At 36.7% G+C, this 19,241-nt stretch overlaps 1 protein-coding gene across 1 annotated transcript in view; it reads left to right on the top strand.

Moving 5' to 3' along the window:
• Positions 1–882: 882 nt before the first annotated feature.
• Positions 883–19,241, top strand: part of ARHGAP12 (Rho GTPase activating protein 12) — a gene marked incomplete at its 5' end in the record, with an annotated part of 22,858 nt that continues 4,499 nt past the window's right edge. Inside the window, 9 exons of the mRNA XM_010010636.1 lie at positions 883–957; positions 3,709–3,770; positions 5,370–5,451; positions 7,062–7,184; positions 12,063–12,167; positions 12,511–12,609; positions 15,083–15,194; positions 16,239–16,358; positions 19,004–19,102. Coding sequence (XP_010008938.1) covers positions 883–957; positions 3,709–3,770; positions 5,370–5,451; positions 7,062–7,184; positions 12,063–12,167; positions 12,511–12,609; positions 15,083–15,194; positions 16,239–16,358; positions 19,004–19,102 — 877 coding nt within the window. The remainder of the gene's footprint in view (positions 958–3,708; positions 3,771–5,369; positions 5,452–7,061; positions 7,185–12,062; positions 12,168–12,510; positions 12,610–15,082; positions 15,195–16,238; positions 16,359–19,003; positions 19,103–19,241) is intronic.

The raw sequence follows: 19,241 nt of genomic DNA, 5'->3' as shown, positions 1-19,241 counted from the left end.
TATATATATATATAATTTTTTTAAGACATCTGAAAATATGAAGCATTTAGGCTGTTCTTGAGATTGCTAATATTCTCTGTTATTATACTACTAAAAGAACTAATGGGCTACTACTGTAGTTAGATTTACAAGTGCATTTTAAAGTGTGAATGTGCAGAGTGTTATGTAATGCTGGAAAAGCAAACTGAATTTGGGAGAGCTATAAAGGGAATTAAGAGAGAGGGAGAGAAATGTTAACAGTAACAGAGAACAAGTGATGTTTTTCTTCTTTTTGAAATTCCTTACCAGATTTTCAAGTGTATTTGTGCAAAGCAGTCATTACTTCAGAAGAAATGCACGTGCCTTTTCTTGTTCCAGATGGGCAATTTTTCCTAGTTTTCAGAGATTTAGTACTTTCTTTTGGTCTGTAGTTAGTCTAGTTTAAAAGAAAAACCTGAATCTCTAGAAATGTTCAGTGCTTAATTACAAGGAAATTAATGATCATGACTCACAAATTAATAGAGCTGGTATACACTTTTCTACGTATGAAACAATTTGTTATACTGATCTTATTTACTAACCACACAGAGACATAATCTATTCTTTAAAATCTTGGTATTTCTTGTATGGTGCCCTCTAATAAGTTAGTATTAGCTGTGTGGTTCATAATTTGCTAGCAATGGCATACAATAAGATGTGCCCCTTAATAAAGATAATCATCTTACATTAATGCATAAAACCACAGGTTTATAATCTAACTGTCTAAGAATATAATGAATGCTTGATAAAAGTAGTACATTATTTTTGTAATGAGTGTGTATAAAAAGGATGTATCTTTAGGGTTTAAAAAAAAAAGAATTGTAAGAAAGACAATAACTTACATTGCCTATTTGAATTTTACAGGAATCATCAACTGCTTCTAAGGCCAGTTTTCCTGAAAATGAGACCTCTCCTTCTTCACCAAAGCATCAAGCCACGGTCAGTTTGCAAAGTGTTTAAATAGATAAGTATATGTTGTAGAAACCAGGCTATTCATGATTCGAGAATTGAGGATAAGCCTGCTTGATAGTGAGAAAAATAATGGGATAAAGCAATTTGAAGGCTTTACATTTTTAAAGGAATGCACTGCATCCAACTGTGCTTTCAGAAAAAAATTAAATGTCTTTGATTTAAATACAGCTCGGTGATAGGAAAGTAAGTAAAAACTCTCTGTAGAATAAAGTTATGTCACATTACTTAGAACTCAGCTGATTTCTTCCAACAGCCGTGTCTTTTCATCTAGCAACTTGGAAGGTAAAAGCAGAAATAAACTCTGCATCTCCACAGAATCTCTCACAATCAGTAGTCAGTAATAGTTTCTAGTACTTTATATCTCTATTTTTCTCTTGTGTTTCAGTCTTCTTGAAAAGGCATAGAGAACCTGGCATAAATAAACTGTCTTTTTTTTGATTTAGTAGAATAAGTACTGGGAGAAAAACTTAAGCTTGTTAAACTTGCTATGAATGTTTCACAGACTTTTTTGCTTCAGTTTGTATTTTAAATGTGATGATTGCTTTCTAAACAGTGGAAAATGGTTAAAAAGAAGGTTTTATATTTTAAAAAAGATGTTGGAACTGTACAATAATGCTACAGTAGCTTTGAAATATGTGCCTTGATCAATTTTAGCAACCCTTTAGTAGGTAGCTCAGGGCATTAAAGGCACAACTTCTGTTTCATGCTTATTCTGCACACAGAGGAATGTTTGTCTGGCTTATTCATACTAATCCATCCTTACAACACTTCAGACAGTTCAAACAGTTTTCCACAATAAAGCAAATATTGTTTATTAAGCAAGCATAGTTGATAGCCTTATACACAAGCAATTATTGCTGCACATATTCTAATTTAGTTGAATATGTCTCAGACCTTGAATTATTAAAAGTATATTTTTTCAGAAGAAATCACTGCTGCTTTAGATAATAGAAAAGAATAATCTGTATTTTCTTTAGTTGTCCCCTGGGATTTAAATATTACAAAGCAAGCCGGTGAATTGTTTCATCTTTTGATCCTTGCTTTCTGCTTCCCTTTCCCTGATTACAGTAATTTTCCCATTAGTACCCCCTAGTGTTGCTGCGAAGTAGGGCATTATGATACTTTTTCTGAATAATTCTTTTTTGGAGCATTCCCACAGTTTCTACCATGAGTAATTTATTAAAACCATAATTGAGTTGAGAAAGTGGGTGTGGGTTGCTCAGTCACTGTGAAAGATGGTGACAAGCTGTTCCTCTTACTAAAGGCAAAGGTTGTTAGAAGGGTGCAGTGCATAGGTTTGTTAGTGGTGGTCTGCATGGATCACAAAGTAATATAAAGAATAGGCTAGGGGTTTTTTTGGGGGGTGGGGGAAGTGACTAATTTTTTCTACTGGAAGTATTATTTTGGGAATATATATATATTGCTGGCTTTGGGAAAGTATGCCAGCTTGATGAAGATACTAGGTTGAGTAAGTGTAGCAGTTACCACTGGAGTGAAACAACATCTGAACCACCAGATAAACACTATTATCCTTGAAATATGTTTGTCTTTTTTGTATTTTGTGTTGTGCTTGAAACATGTAGGTAAAATTCTTAAAACCAGACATATATCTCTGGTAAGAGTGTTGTCACAATATTCCAGAAAAAAAAATCTCTGATATTGTATTCTGCAATTATGGTCCACTTAAACCTGAGATTGAGGAGAATGCTGAAGAGAATACATCTTCTATTTTCATTGGATCTAGAATTGAGGACGTTTTTGTTTTGCTAAAACTAATTTGGTTCCTTTCCCTAGTTGATTGTTCCAAGTAATGGCTTAGTTCTTAAATTAGGAACTGATTGGCAAAATAAGTTAATGTTCCTTTAACATTGTTCACTGGTATGACAAGGCTGAGGCGACAGGAGCAAATGATAGAATTTGTTACCTCATCTTGAGAGTCACAAATGTATAAGTCAATGGTTTTCCTTTTTATCCTAGAATATTTTTTCAAACATTCCTTTTTTTTCTTTTGTGCATAGAAACTAGAAATATCCACTCCAGATATTTGAAACTTGCAAATAATCTTCTTGTTCATCAGTTGTCTTTTACCACTGTTCACTGGCTGATCTCCAAATTTGTACAGAGGCATACCAATATAAGTGATTTTCATCAACAAGACATAATGAAGTAGTTTAAAATTCTAATACTTTGCTTGGGGATAGAAAAACATAGGACATCAAAGAAATGTTTCACTCATCTGTTTTTAAAATGAATATGTTAATATTTTTATGCATTTCAACCATGTTTTATTTAAAGTATGCAATTATGTTAAAATAACTTGGAAGAATTTTGTCAGAGAATTTGGGCTGTTTGTCAGCCATCTCCTTTTTTAGTAAAGGACACAAACAAATGTGCTATTACACAAACCATTATCAATTTATGTTTAAAATTTTCACTGTCTAGTACCACAAATTATTTAGTTTGGCTCATGCAAAGAACCTAGGCCTTGAAGGAAAGCTTTTTACCCTCTGAATGGTAATGAGTGCTTCCCCAGAGGAATTTTCATTTTGCTGATGTCTGCGTATTTGAATATACTCAAGATGATTTCTTGAAGTTGTAACATAGGCAAAGATGGCTCATTGCCAGGAACTGATTGTTTGGGGGGATTGATTCAGTGCCATGATGGCAATAGAAACAGATTTTCTTTTATATATGTTATGTCTCACTCTTACCTTACAGGGTCAAGAGAAGTATGGGCTATTGAATGTGACAAAAATTACAGAAAATGGGAAGAAAGTTCGGTAAGTCTGGACTTCGGAGAAGTACGTGTGCATAAGGGTTTGTGTAAGGTATCTGACTTCTGTATGAGGATAGCATACCTGGTTTTGCACTTAGTTACTTTTTGTCTGAATTTGCCTTAAAGGTGTTCCTGTAGGACACAATGTTTCCTTAACCCAAAATATGTGTCTCTCCCGGGGAGCTAAAGATAATGGACTTGAGAGAGCCAGAGGCTCATGTATGCCAGGGTTCAACACAGGGCAGTGACTTCATGAAGGTGTACTGGTGAGAGGCAGCTTTATAAAATAGGGTTGATTGATTGATTTAAGAGAAAATCTGTATAGCTGATAGTCTGTCTTGTTCCTTGGATAGAATCAGTGTAGGAGGAGCTTTCATTTGATGTCCTTTGATTTCCAAGGAGTGCACATGTCACATGCTCCTTAGTTCTTCCTTCACTCTGCATGTGAAGGGTTTAAAGCAGAATGTGTCGACCAACCTTGGTCTCCCTGTAGGTGATGGGTAACTTTCTTTCTTTTTAACTTCCTTTCTCTGCTTCACAGGCAGGCATTTACATTATATATCATAACATATAATCAAGGAATGCTGTCTAACTTACATTTCTGGTATTTTGCAAAGAGTCATTGTTAAATACTGTGCAAGAGTGGCATATCCTCAGATTTAATTTAGGTTTTTTACTTTTTAAAGATTTAATCTTTTGGGTCTAATACTGTGTTGTATCTATCTAGTTTAATGTTTCCCATACATGAAGCACTTTTCCTGAGGCTTAAATAGTCAGCACCTAGCTGATACTCCAGACCCCCCTCACCTAGGCCAGCACAGCTGGGCAGCACATCTGACCACCAGTTTGGTTCCTCATTGCTGCTTCTAAGAGCTTGGTAGGAAAGGATAGACAGTGGCTCATGTAAGCTGCTACTGGTACAGGATGCTTTCACCATTTATGTTGCATCTGTTGGAATCATTGATCTGGATTACTGCGCTGCTGTACAGAAAGATGCAACATGGCCATCCTGTCACTTTTAGAGCTGTTGAATAATAACTCATGTTTGGGCAATGGAAATTGTCAGAGCTTGTCAAGACTTCTGTTTTTAACCTCAGGAGGACAGGTACTCAGGCATGAAATCAAATACTCAGACATCTGAAACAACTTATTTGTTCTTTCTGCAAATTTTAGATGTCTAGCAAATATTTTATTGCCAGTGTAAATGAGCTTATTCCATAGATGTGGGACACTTGCATCCCAGTTAGGTGTGATCAATCAGTTTTAGAATTACGCAGTACTTTGGCATAATTGACTAAGTACACAGTAGGCTGAGCATCCCAGATTAGCCCCTTTGAAATTATAATTGTATGGTGTTTCTCTTTGTGAACTGCTTCCACTACTAATTAGCTTTGTTTGATTTAGACTTTGATGGTCAGGCTGGGACTGTTAATGTGTTTCTCTTCTACAAATATAATGCCAATTAAGACTTACTGATGGCACAAATGACTGTATATATGGTTAAGTATATTAACATAAAGGTCATCCGGGCAACAATGATGGGCAGTTTAAATATCTACTTTTGAAGTCAATTTATCTTATGTTTATTTACCAATATTTACAGAAAGAATTGGATGTCGTCGTGGGCAGTGTTACAAGGTTCATCACTGCTGTTCACTAAAACCCAAGGAAGTGGAACTGGCTGGGTAAGCTCAGGAACAACTCCCCATCCTCATTTAAGTGTTAATCACATAAAGCACAATAAATTGAAGTACTCTTATTTATAGGGCATAAATACTGATATGCCTGCATAATTTAGAAAAAATAAGTGTAAGTTACCAAGGAAATAGTTTAATGTAATAATTATGATGTAGAAAGAGAAGCAGCCCTGTAAAGTTTTAAGTTTTTGCTCTAAGCCGAATGTGTTCCTTACTAATATGTTTGTCTAAACCATTTCTTTCACTGTTCTTGCATTTTTATTTCTTTTTTCATACACTCCAGGTAATTTTGAATGTAATAGATGAAATGAAGAAAATAGCCTGGCGCTTGCCGAGTTGCATTAGACTATTTGAATAATCTAGTATTATTGTCTTAGTCTTTGCCTTGCTGGATTCCGTACTTTGTTTTATATCTGCATAGTGCTTGACAAGTATTTTTTTAAAATCTATTTTGGTGTCTAATGAAACTCTCAAGAGAAACATCACACTGAAGATGATGGTTGTTCAATTTTTATATCACCTCGAGTTTAATAGCACTATAATTAAATGTGCTATATTTATCCAGCTATTTATTTATACATTAATAGGTATAGAAATGGTTCTTTACTGCTTGCTTGATTTTGGAGGTCTGAATTTAAATTGTGTGGATCTCCTAGAATAATTAGAGAGGTCAGATTCAGTATTCATTATTCCAGTGTATTATCATGTGAATTCCAGCAAAATTGCGTCTTACAGATATGTGCTATCTTGCTGTGCTTTGCTGGTCTTTCTACTTGGCTCACTTTCTCCTGCTGTGCTTCTTTTTGGGTAGTGAATTGGTATTGACAATTCTTTTCTAAAGCACTGAATTCATTTCAGAGCTGTAAACAGAGTTTTTTTGCCCTACTGTTGCTGTGGAGGGGGTGGTTGGGGAAAAAATGGGTGAGGATGAGTAAATAAGATTTGGGGTAGAAGAGAATGAAAGAGTAAAGTTGGGCAAGATGGTCAAGCAGAAGGAAAAGAGAAGGGAAGAAAAAAGAATAAAGATTAAAGGCATGAGATAAGGTAAATTACACTGTTTGGTAGGAAATGGACTTGGTGACTTCTGCAATTTATTTTCATAGCTGTGGATCCAAAACGTACTTTAGTTTTATAGGTTTAAGTACTGTGGAGTATTGGAGTAGGGTTAGAAAAATGTCAACAGTATGGACAGAATAAAGTGAAGCTGAATATACTAAGGGAGAATCTCTTTCAAGGACTTTGTGTTGTATACCTGCATACTTGCAGTTGGCTTTGGAAATACGTAATTTAATATTTATCACACACTCTGCTTGCTGTCTGTATAGGAATTTTCTGGCTTTTTTTTTTTTTTTTTTTTTTTTTTTTTTGGTGGGGTAGGTCTCAAAAGTTCCACCTCACCTCAAACATTGATCTGTGTCAGTATTTTAGCAAGGTGAAGTCAAGTTTTAACAGCTTGACATATGGTAAGAATTACATTTCTTCATCTTATGAGAAGAATGTGTTTAGCATTCGTCTAGTGATTGATGTAACCATATCTTCTTTTTTTTGGTGTGCATTGTTTTGTGACTTCATCACTTCTCTTCCTTTTTCTCATCAAGTCATTTTGCCAAGGGAGCTCAATTCCTGAGCTCTTGCTCTCGCTGCTTTCTTCTTGGAAAAATGCTCTCAGTCGTCGACCTGCTGTCACCTATGTAAACTCTGACCAAGTTTCAGCTATCACTGTATGTGTTCTTGTTGCATGCCTCTTGTCACTGTAAGGCTATTTGCCACTAATCTTGAAAGTCAATTTGAATTTTTCCAAGGTTCCTATTTTGTCACTTTCTATAACAACTGGTGTATCCTGGTTGCTGTTTTCTCAAAGTCATCCAAGATGCTGATTAACATAAATGTAGTGGAATAATCCTGTAATTGTTCTAATGGAACAAAGCAGAAAGAGTATCTGGTTTATCAGTGCCAGATTTACAATCCTAAATTTGCCTACTAGTTGAGCCACTAGTGACTTGACTAATAAACAGCATGATACGGTCAGTTTTTTAACAGATATTTTATGTCTAATTCTGTCTAACCCAACTAATTTAGGATGTTTATAAGGTGCACATGATGCTTTTGATACAATGATGTACATGTTGTTAATTCTAGCTGTAATTGGAGTGCCCAAAAATGTAAATGTTATGCATAAAAAGCTGAAAGGAAAAGAGCTTAAGGATGTTCTGGCTATATGCCATAAGCAGAAAGCTGATGTAACTTTGTAGGACCTTTTGTACATAATTTAAGTATCTGATGTTAGTCATGTTTTGAAGTGTACATGCCAAGCATGGAAGTGCTGCTCATCAGAAACATTAGTAGGTAAAACATTAGTAGGTAAAATGGTAGCTTGTTGCTCAAGGTGGATGAGGAGGAATTCAGATCATGCTACTAGTGTTAGAAGAAACAAACAGGCTTGACTGGTTGTCTAACTGGTTTTTAATACTGCCTTTTCAGCAGTCTTATCAGAATCAAGCTAAAGATTTCATGGAAAAAGATCATACTGAAGATATTAAAAGCAATGTTTCAATAATTTGACATTTTGAGGATTTGAGTATGTTGGTGATTAAAACTGTGTTGATGTCTTGGCTTGTATTTCCTGAAGAGTGGTGGGAGAGCTGTGTTTTGAGTTTGTTTATGGTTCCTAAGACTTCCAGAATGACCGTTTTGATGACCAATACCTTGATTTTTTTTTTGCTTTGGAAAGTAACTATAGGCTTATTCAATTAACCTTCTGCTGAAAAGGATGCAACTGCCTTTTCTTTGTCAAATTCATTGCTATGTATGTGGAAGCCTAAGTCACACAACTTATGCAGTTTGGTAGCCTTTGCAGGGCTAGTTTCTGTAAGGAAATGTAGATTTATTTTTTATTTTATTTTTTTAATATCCCTTTTCACAAAAATTTGAATTTTTGACTGTTGAAAGAAGGCGTGTCTCATTTTTTGGAGTTGCAATAGCAATTGCCAAATTTAAGCTGTGGGGCTTCATAAAATACAGCAAATGTAACTGCTCAGGAGGATTCATCTGTCAACCTGCTGTAATAGGCACATATCCTCAGTGTCAAATACAGTGGTGGTAAACCAAAAGTGGGTAAACTTCTCAAACACCAAGGAAATAAATGCTCTTCAAGATTCATCTCTGCAAACTCTTGTTTACTGTATTATACCACTGTGTTTATAGCCACGGATGTTATATTACTACTAGGACGAGGATGTACCTTAATACAGTTCATCGGTATAGCAAAGCTGATCATACAGGAGCTCAGGTGATTATCATGAAAATTATTTGGAATGGAAATACTCCTGTGAGAGTTTCAAAAAACTTCCTACATTTTGCTATGACGATAAAGAATATTTTTATATTTTTCTTGTTTTGTTAAAGCTGTAAGTTCTGAAGCTTCCCTACCAGCCACAAAGGAGCATGTCTCCCTAGCTCTATTTCTGCAGTCCATCCTTAGGTGAGGAGGACTTGGAACTAAATTGTTCTACTCAACTCTAATTAGAAAACAGAATTATGAGAATGGCAGGTGTCATTTTTACCTCCAAAGTCTTCCCATAAATAACATCCAGTCCTGATTCCAAAGAACGATGGAATATATCACAACACAGACTGTGTGGCTTGTCCTTTGGAGGCTTCCAGGACTTAGAGAAAACTCCTGAAAAGATTGAAAAGACTTTCTATTTATTGATATCAGCTCACATCTTCAAGTCAGTCCTTAAGCTACACAAATGCTACCATGTCTGAAGCAAGAAATCCCCCCTATTTTTGCAAAAAGTAGAGGTTATCTCTGCCATAGAGCTAGCATAAGCACATCCATGTCTAAGCCTTTTTTTTCTAGAAAAAGCTGTCAGAAGTGACTCTAGGACAGCTTTGTATCTAGGGCAGCTTCATATCTAGAGCAGTTGGCAGCACCATGTATAGACCTTTCCTTCTTTCCATCTCACACTGCTGCCCTTTCGTAACTTCCCAGGCAGCTCAAAAGAGAAATCTAGTAAGAATAAGGTGTCTACTCACTGAAACCTAAATTTATCCTGTCTAGTGCTGACCTGGTAGCTCACTTTTGTTTGGAGAAAGCAGACATTGCAAAGGGAAAGGTTTTCTTTTTGCTGCTCTCAACAGAATCTGCTTGCTTCAGGAGGATTCAATTGCCTTTAGCTAACTTTTGTATGTGGAGTGTCTCAGCAGCCCTGTACAGGACTTGCTCCTGGCTGCTGGCATCTTGTTTCATACATTTTTCTTTCAGGAGCAGAAAAGAACCTTGACAGGAAAGCTTATAGGACAGCCAACATGCTAAACTTAGATTTTCCTTGAATAAAGAAATAAAGTTTGTGATGAGTATATTGGTATATCAGAGAAGCTTTACAGAGAGGCTGGATTATTAGTGTGTTTCCCCATCCTTGGATCTGGCACAGAAATTTGAGCTCTATTTGTGTGAAGTAATAAGGAAGAAGTTTTCCCTTCTAAGAAATTTAGCTTCTAGTTTCTTGCTTCTTCTGTGCTTCTCTGAAATGCTGAAGGGAGTCAGGCCAAAAAGACGGGTAGAAGGCAGAGGTGTTTGAGGTAGTTCTGTGATCTGTAACGTGGGGAGTTCAACAAGCTAATGTGTTGGCGGGCTGTCCTTTTGCTCAGAACAGCAGTGGTTGTTAATGGGGTTTTTTTGGTCATTGTTAGCTGATTTCACCTGTAGCAGGTCATCTCCTGTGCTTCTCAGCATCATCTGAGTGGTGTTTTTAACAAATCCCCCTGGATCCTGCAGAGGACTTGGAGGACTTGATTTTAGCACTAGTCTCTCAACACTCTCCAGTGCCAAACTCTAGAAATAGGGGTTTTTTTTCCCTTTCCCCTACCCCTCCCCGCCTCCCAACATGCAGCAAGATTGATTCTGGCTGTCAGGAAGTGTGTGGCTGGGGTGCTTTGGCTGTATGTGAAGTAGTTATGTGAATCTCTCTTGAACAGGCATAGCCACCTACAACTGCAAGAGCCATAATGGCCCAGAGATTGTTCCTGTGGTCTCCACAGCCAAGCTGGGCCTCTCTCAAAAGCTCTGCTATAATTAATAGGAAATGTTCTTGGGTGAGATACCTGAGAACGAAGTTAGAAAGCAGAAGGTTGTGGGGGTTTGGTGGTGGTGGTTTGTTTTTTGGTTTGGGGGGGGTGTGTGTCTCTTCCCCCTCCTCCGGCCCCCAAGTGCTAGTCGGCATTAGGTAAATTAGAAATATTCCCCAATTCTGATTTCATGGGCAAAATAAAGAACTTAAGATGCTACTTTCCATTCAGCACTTAATTGCCCTTAGGACTCAAGTCAGGGAGATTTTCCAGTGGTAAACAGCCTTTCTAAAACACAATTAGCATTAATTAACATACATGCTGGGAATTTAATCAGAAGCAGCAGATTAGTTCTGTTTTCTGAGCTGTGTTTTCTCCCCTTGGATATGGCTGTTCTTGTACAGGCTGGAAACTTGTGTTCGCAGCAAGGAGCTCATCCTGGGGCTCACGTCCCCCAGAGCTGTCACATGAGCAGCATTTGCACATCAAAGACACTTTAAAGAAATAGAAAAGAACCTTTCTGATAGATCTGATGCTACAAGCTTCCCCGAGAACTACAGCATTAAATTTCTGTGCTACGTCCAAGTGACTTACAGCTTTCCCTGTTCCGTGTTTTACTTATTTTACTCACAGTTATAGGTTTTTGTTTGTATGGGTCACTGACCTGGTTTCCCTGAGGAATGATTTCAAAGCTATGTGGTGTATGTAGGTTGAAACTCTAATACAAATACTTTATTTAAAGAAATTGTGATACCTAATGTAAATGTAAAAGTAGTAGGTAAAAATAGCTCCCAGGTGTCTTTCTTCACATTGTTGAAAGGGTTACTTGTGGGTTAGATGCTTTTTTTTAATCACTTCAGTTACTTTACTTTTTGTTCAGTAGCTGGACTGTGAAATTGAGTTCTGTTTACTTGGTAGGCTGTGCTCCAGTATTGCAGTAGAAGCACCACAGAAAAAATCATGCGAAAAGCATTATTGGACATACATATACACATGCAAAATATAGATATTACAAAAATGTAAGAACTGCAAGTGCTCTTCCAGTGAAGGAGAGATGTGATTCCTCTCTAGCAAAGCCGCTATTTCTGGTTTGATTTTTTTGTTTTATATAGAAACCATTGGTTAACTGACAGAATGGGGTTGTTTTGTGCAGGTACTCATTAGCCAGTTTTGTTTAAAGCTTGGGACTATCTTGACTAACGTCAAGCTACAGTCAAATACTGTATGGACTTCTACCATTCGTGCTAGGAAAAAAACTTTGCTTGAACTTGGCATGTAGTGGTACGGAATTTTAAGGGCTTTAAGCTGAGCAGGTTTTAATAGGCATGCTTAAAGGGTGTTTTTTGTGGTTTCTGTTTGGATTTTGTTTTCCTGGTATCATGCCTGTTGATTTGTGGCAAAGTACTGCATTTGGGTTAAGTTATATGGGCTGTAAATAATATATATTATAATTCGAGGATTGCAAGACTTGCGTACCTGTTAGGAGTTTCTTTGTTTTAAGTTTGTCATCATTGTTCCTTTTTTTCCAGAAGTTTGGTGTCAATCAGTCTAAGCCAGAATTTACAGTGGATCTCAAAGGAGCATTGATTGACTGGGCCTCAAAGGACAAATCCAGCAAAAAGAATGTTATTGAGGTGAGTTATGTTATTTAAATGCAGAATTATTTCTGTCTCTTTCTGTCTGTCTCTTTCTCTCTGTCTCTGTGTATGAAACTTCCAACTTGTCTACATTTCTTCCTGCTCAAATGTAGGTGTATCTTAGTACCTTCAAGAAATGTCCATTTTTATCATGTTTGCATGGGGTGTGTTTTTAAATTTTAAGCAGACTGTTATTTACTGTTTTCACTGGTAAGTGTTCTTGAGTGGCTATATATTATCTAAAAGTTATGCCAGGGAGAAATTTGATTTAGGTAATTTAACTTATGAATTCTAGTGTATTTATCAATTCTGATGATAATCTGGTTTTATTTCTTTAAAGCTAAAAACCCGCCAAGGAACTGAGCTCTTAATTCAGTCTGATAATGACAGCTTTATTAATGAATGGTATAAAGTTCTTAACTATACCATCAACAATCAGGTATGTGTTTGAATTGTGAAGGCTGTTTTCAAGGTAATGTTATTTAGTAAAATACTTGTGTAACAACTGCTAGTGCTTTGCGTACATCTTAATTTATTGATTGTCTTGAGTGTAGCAGGAGGTTGAGGATATGGCAGTTTCTGGTGGTGACAAGTGAAATATGATTAATAACATCAAAGGAAAATGATGGTCCACTGGATTAAGAACCAGGAGATGTGGGCTGTCCTCCAGCTTGGAAATGAGTTTCCTTCTGTGGCCAAATATTTGTTCTGTCTCAGTGACCTGAAAGAGATAGGGAGGATCCTCTCTATCTCTGATAGAGAGGGAGAAAAGGGGGGAGGATGGCCAAGGGAGTGCTTCATGACATGTGTTAATCAGCATTAATACTGCTGTTCATTTAATAAGGCTGCACTGAAGTGCAGATCAAAAGCCCTGGCAAAAGATTGTATTATCTCTTATCAGGCAGTATAATGCCAACTATTTAATCACCAGAAAAGTATTCAAGCATTTGCTCTTGATATTGCCAAACAGGATTTACCATCTTTGAATTCAGAAGAAGCTGGAGGAGATCTTGGAGAAAATATTCCTCTCATATCAAGTTGACTTCATGTGTATTCTTAATTTTTATAGTTACAAGCCTGGCTACTGTTCATATGCTGCATTTATGTTGCTTTTGATGTAATGGCTTTCATTTCTGTTGGCTCTGTTAGTGTTTTCCACATATGGGTGTTTTCCACCCAAACGCAGGCAGCTAATATGAATTGTTTGGTTTCTTTGAGTGCTCATGGTTTAGGCTCCCAATCTTCTGCTCTTTCCTGGTATGAAAATGTCATGACCCTTAATAACCAGGCAAGGCAGTGACTCAGCAGTACCCTCCTCCTGTCTGCCCTGCGTAAGGCAACTGAGGCTACTTCTTCCCTGCTTAAATATAAACTAAGTTGGAAAGGCTGAGATATGTTGAGACGAGAGTGAGGTATTGTATGTTAGGTTGTGGAAGTAATGGTGGAATAGGGATGGTTTGTCAACAGTCTGGAGGAAGTGATATTACTGCTGGGAGCTGGTAGCCAAGAGACCCAAGATTACAAGGGAAAAGTTAAAAAAATAAATCATCGGACCATCTGATAAGCTGGAGCACTGAAGCTTTTGGTACAAAAGTCCATCAGATCTGAAGCAAACTTCTAGTTTTGGGATCTTTATGGCAACAGCAGCTGTGAATCTCTTTCCCAGGATAGAGACAGTAGTTGGAGTGTGATAAGATCGTCCTCAAAAGAATGTACGGATTAGATTCTGGTCTCTGTTCCTTCAGGCTGCTCTTGTGGCAATATGCTGTACAAGGGGAATAGCTATGTGAGAAGGATGTGGCTGCTCTTTTTTACATACGGAAGTTCCAAGTTACTAGATTAGACTTGTTCTGTAATACAAACTAGATTCCAGATGATATTTTTTTCCAAAGCAGTTAATGATTTTAAAATTTATCAGTCTGAAAAAGCTTTGAGGCCTCTTGAAGAGAGCACTGTCCAAATGGTCTTAGCTGCAGAGGGATCCTTAGCAGGGATGTTAATTGGGCAGCTGAATATATTGATCTTTGTGTAAAAAGGCTATCCAGTGCTTTTGAAAAGCAACAAGGAGTGAGTTGATGAATTCATGCTTCTGCTTGTTCAGTGCTCTGGAGTACACAAACTTGCCTTATCTTTAAAATGTCTTCCTCGTAACAAAAGACACTGTATAGTCAGATTTTGTAACTGCATGAAGTCAAGTTTGCTTCAGAAGAAGTGAAGCAAGAAGTAAGCAGTTTTGGAAGGGAATATGTTGCAATGAGACCAGAGGAAGTTTCTTTTCCTATTTTCTGGTATGTCTGCAGTCATGCATGTAGCACAGGTATGAGCCTGCACGTGGGCAGTTTAACAGTCTCTGGTATCTGCCTCCACACCACATGATCTACATTTTCACTTAGCTGCGTTTAATGACAGTATGCTGAGAGCAGTTACACAGGGCAAGAGTTTCTGGTGATGGTGTATCTACTTTCTCAGAGTAAATTCAGTGTATGTTTTGACAATGGTGAAATTTTCCAACTGCTGGTTCTATTTTCTTTTAAGAAAATTTGAATTGCAAAGATCAGAAATAGGGTAAATGCTCTAGGAATGTTGTGGGGTATTTTAGACTGTTACCAATTAGGTAATTCTACAGCAGACTTTGAAATAGCTGATGTTTGTCTACTGGATTTAGGAAAAAAGCCCCACCTTACTTTATTGGATCTTATGGTCAAATAGTGTTTGTCAAAGTTATTTACCCTGCCAGTGAGAATGGTGTAATTTCTGAAGACATTTTTAGCATCTAGAGTTCAGGAAAGAACCAGCTGAATATCATTATAGGGAAAAAAATTGTAATTTGAACTGTCTACAGGAAATGTTTGATAATGCTCTATTCTGTGAATTGGGAAACTGATCACTGTGTATCTCCTTAAATCTAATAGGTAGTGGAGTCTGATGAAGCATTAGAAGATGAGATTCCAGATTCTCCAGGGGTGGAAAAACAAGACAAAGAGAAAGAGAATAAAGACTCTAAAGACTCTAAGAAACTTCGTTGTGAGTTGAAACTTTTCCATTAATTGGTTTAGCAATGCCAATTTTCTTTTTTTTTTTTTTTTTTTTTTTTCCCTTCGTCATCTTCAGTACTATGTGTAAGTAGAGAAGAATTCAGCTAAAAATGAAACTACTCAAGTTTTGGGACAGAGTTTTATGTAGTTTATTCTAGATCTTGGTGCCAGTTAGTATGTTTTCTTCCATGTTTTAATAATAATTTTTGAAAAAAAAAAAGAGGAAATAAAAAGGAAAAAAATGTACAAATGTCTTTAGCTCTTACTGTATGATGCATGAAAAATAGGAGAAAACAGGCAGTGGTGAAATGGATTATTTTCAAGGTGCTGTCAAATGCACAGAAGTAATTAGACATTTGGTTTTTCTGACTTCTGTGGTTTTGATTAAGAATTGTGTAGTCCTTTTGCATGTCCAAAATGGAACATGTAAAGGGATTACTTGGGTTTTGTCTGAGGTACAACATCTGTAAATGTTTGCATTATTAACGTGAACTGCGATTTTGCTAAATTGCTAATGAAGTTACATTGGCTCATTTAGAGAACCTAAGCATTTTTAGTTACACCTTCAGAATTTTAGAGCTTAGTTTAACTTACCCACAGAAATTTCTTCCTATGCACAGAAATATATTAGTCAGACCATTTTTTGTCTTTTACTTCCAGGCCTCATATGTAGTTTGCAAGAAAGTGTTTATTTCTTCCAAAATAGTTAACTTAAGCAAAGGCAGGACTGGATTTGAAACATAGCTATATTTTAAAAATTCCACATCAATTCCAGATGTCAGCTACCATTTAGTTAGTTTCATGGGCAACACTTGGGTTTGCAAGTTTTTTCGTGAGAGAGTTGTCTTTTGGTGGTTTGAAAAATGGATGCTATTTACTTGGAGTTCCAAAAGGAAAAAAATGTGGATGCATTACAAATTCAAATAGGGTTTCTTATGTGGTTTTGAGCTTAATTTTTTAATGTTGGTTCCTTGGCAGATAAATGCAACGTTGATTCTTTGGATGTTCATGCTAAATGTGTTTCTCTTTTCAGCAGTGAAAGCACCTAGCAATATAGATTCCACAGATCAGAAAAAGACCAAAACGAAGCTCAAGAAGTTCCTTACACGGCGCCCTACATTACAAGCTGTCCGTGAAAAAGGCTACATTAAGGGTAAATGAACCTTTTTAACAAAGGAAAAAATTTGGAGAGCTGGATTTAGGAGTGTCTGTGTAGAATGGGGCTAAAATGGTCTAGTTTTAGAGTAAAACACATGTATATAGCTGGTTTAACAAAAGTCTTGGATGTATAGTGGAACTGGTGTTTTATTGTGATAATCATTTGTCCATACAAGGGAAAGCAAAGTCCTTTGGGTACAAAGCTGAATGTGTTCACCTGTTCCACAAGGATGTTTTTGTCTGAGTGGAACCAGACAATCATGTGCCATCTCATAAGAAAGGAAATACTTAGGCAAACCAGGATGAGGGTAAAGGAATCTTAACTTGAACATCTTTCTCCTCTAACCTTTTCTGAATGTATACCTTTTTTAATTGTTTCACAATGAGTCTTACAGATATTCTTGAATCAAACTTATGAAAGAATTGATTTCCATTTGTCACACTTGTTAAAACTTTGAGAGAACGGTATTTGCACAGGTTTAAGTTAATGTGTTTGTGTAAATTATTGACTTGGTACTCTTTGTAAAACTTTATTTATTTGTATGCTTTGGCAGGACTTGTAGGTGGTGCTCTACTAGGGTCAGAGTAGTGTATGAGTAGGCAAATATCAGACCAAATCCTACTGTGATTTGCCTAACTACATACTTTTAACAGGTGTGCTTCTGTTGCATGTGGCTTTTGATATATTTGTGTATCTGCAAATATAATTTAACTGTAAACTATGGAATTTTTGTTTTGGATAAGAAAGTATTATCTCCAGACTTTGTTTTGCTCTGCTTTACAGCTTAATATTCATGTCATGGCTCAGTGACATAACTTCTGACATTAGCAACAGTGAACACAAAGCCAAGTTTAATTTGTACACATGCGTGCTGATGATTGGATTTTTTTAATAAAGACATTAAGGAATTAAGAGTTTGTTTTTATTTAAAAGCATGGTGTAAATTTTAAAAGCTGGATCTGTGCTGTACAGTTTTACATTTACTGTATGAATGAAAAATACAGAAGTCTTTATTTAAAAGCCCAGTGTACTGTGGCTGCTACAGAACAAGCTTAGTACACAGAAAACTTGGCAAACCCAGACTGAGCAGAAAAAATAATGAAAACCCCCCACTCGAAACAGCATGCACTAAGCAGAGAAGTAACAGTGGTGGAGTTTTGTGGAAAAACAAAATTACAAAGGTTACAGTAAGGTGAGGGATAAAAGTATGATTCCTTATGTGGAAATTATTAAAGTCAGAGGTAATTGTAGCAAATCAGTTTGCTACTGCCTAGTATTTTCTGGTGCTATCCAATCTGCCATGCTTTATCTGCTATAGCTGCATGCTAGCCTTGCTTTCTACTGTGTGGGCTTTGTCAATCCTTTGCTACTGATTCCACTGGAGTAGCAACAGCAGAACTGAGGTGTTTTGGGTCACCAGCCTTGTATGCATACAGCTAATAATGCCATTATGTGCCAGTTTTCATACTGTATAATTGGTTTGGTGTGCTGTTTGCATTTCCCAAAGCAGTAGTCAGATGCAAGTGTTGTTAATGAATCTACTTAGATTACTAAACATGAAAAATGGGCTAGATGCTATGCATGATGCAAATGCAAGAGCAATTTCTCTCTTGCATAAGCTCTGAAGTAAGATCTACCAGATACTGTGAAAACTGCCTCTTACATACCTTATTTAACAGATTAAAATAAATTAAAAACTTTCTTCCCTTTAGGAGTGTGAGCTATTTCAATCTCATGCATCTGAACAGGGGAGGCCATCTATTGTTTGTTCATCTTTGGTGAAAACCACAGAAACGGGTCTCAGAAGGACTTTGGTGATAACATAATCTGAACATGAGGAGTTAACATGTTATTGAAATACACTGAGATGTTGCAAGAATCTGTTCTCTGCCCAAGCTGATTTTTATATTTACTCCACTTTATGATAAAAAACACTCCCGCTGGATCGTCTAGTTTTGCAAACAAGACTCAAAGCTACTGTTGTCCATAAATACCTGTATTGACATTCCAACCTTGAGGCCAGGTTGCCTATGTCATACTTGCATCCATTCAGAGCTCTTTGATGTAAAGGTCTGTCATTTACAAATCCATGTCAGAACTTAAAAAGGTTGGAAGTTAAAGACTATGTTGAAGTAAATTAATATGTGATGCTGGGTTAAACAGCAGGTGTAATGAAAGATGAAATTTTACAGGGGTTTCCACCAAACAATGCCAACAGCTTTCCCTTTGGTTAAAGTTTATTATCTCTGTTCAGATTTTGAACAAAGGTTGCAGTAAACTTATTTTGAAATCAGAACAGGAATGGAGTGTAACAAGGCATTTGAATCCATTATATTTCTCATTTCTGTAATGGCTGTATGACTCTTACAGGTATCTCCTGCTGGATTAAAATTATTTCAGTAGCAAAAGTTCCTTACTCAGAGACTCACGTTTGTGTATCTGCTGACACTTTCCTGCTGGGAGCTTTTTCTTGCTGGGAACTGCTGGGAGCTCTTTTCAGAACTTTCCTATTTTCACTCTAATACTGCGACAATTGTATCCAGTAGTCTTTGCCCTTTGTAGAGGTTTGTTTTAACCTGAACTACTTCTGTCACTTGAGTCCTGTTCCACTGTAAATCAGTCTCTTTACTTGGTTCCAGATCAAGTGTTTGGTTCCAATCTCACCAGCTTGTGTCAAAGAGAAAACAGCACGGTGCCAAAGTTCGTGAAGCTGTGCATTGAGCATGTTGAGGAACATGGTATGGTTGAAGTTTTTTGTTTCCAAATCTCTCTTGCTCACCACACTATCTGATTTTGAATGTTTTAATCCTTAAAATGTTGTAGATTTATTTGGGGAAAATGATCTGAAATTTGTATCTGTAGTTAGCAATGAGTTTT

Source organism: Nestor notabilis, unplaced genomic scaffold (assembly GCF_000696875.1).
Source record: "Nestor notabilis isolate BGI_N333 unplaced genomic scaffold, ASM69687v1 scaffold1483, whole genome shotgun sequence".
In the NCBI taxonomy this organism is placed as follows: domain Eukaryota; kingdom Metazoa; phylum Chordata; class Aves; order Psittaciformes; family Psittacidae; genus Nestor; species Nestor notabilis.
Note: the sequence above shows the minus strand (reverse complement) of the source record. Positions and strands in the feature narration are given on the sequence as shown.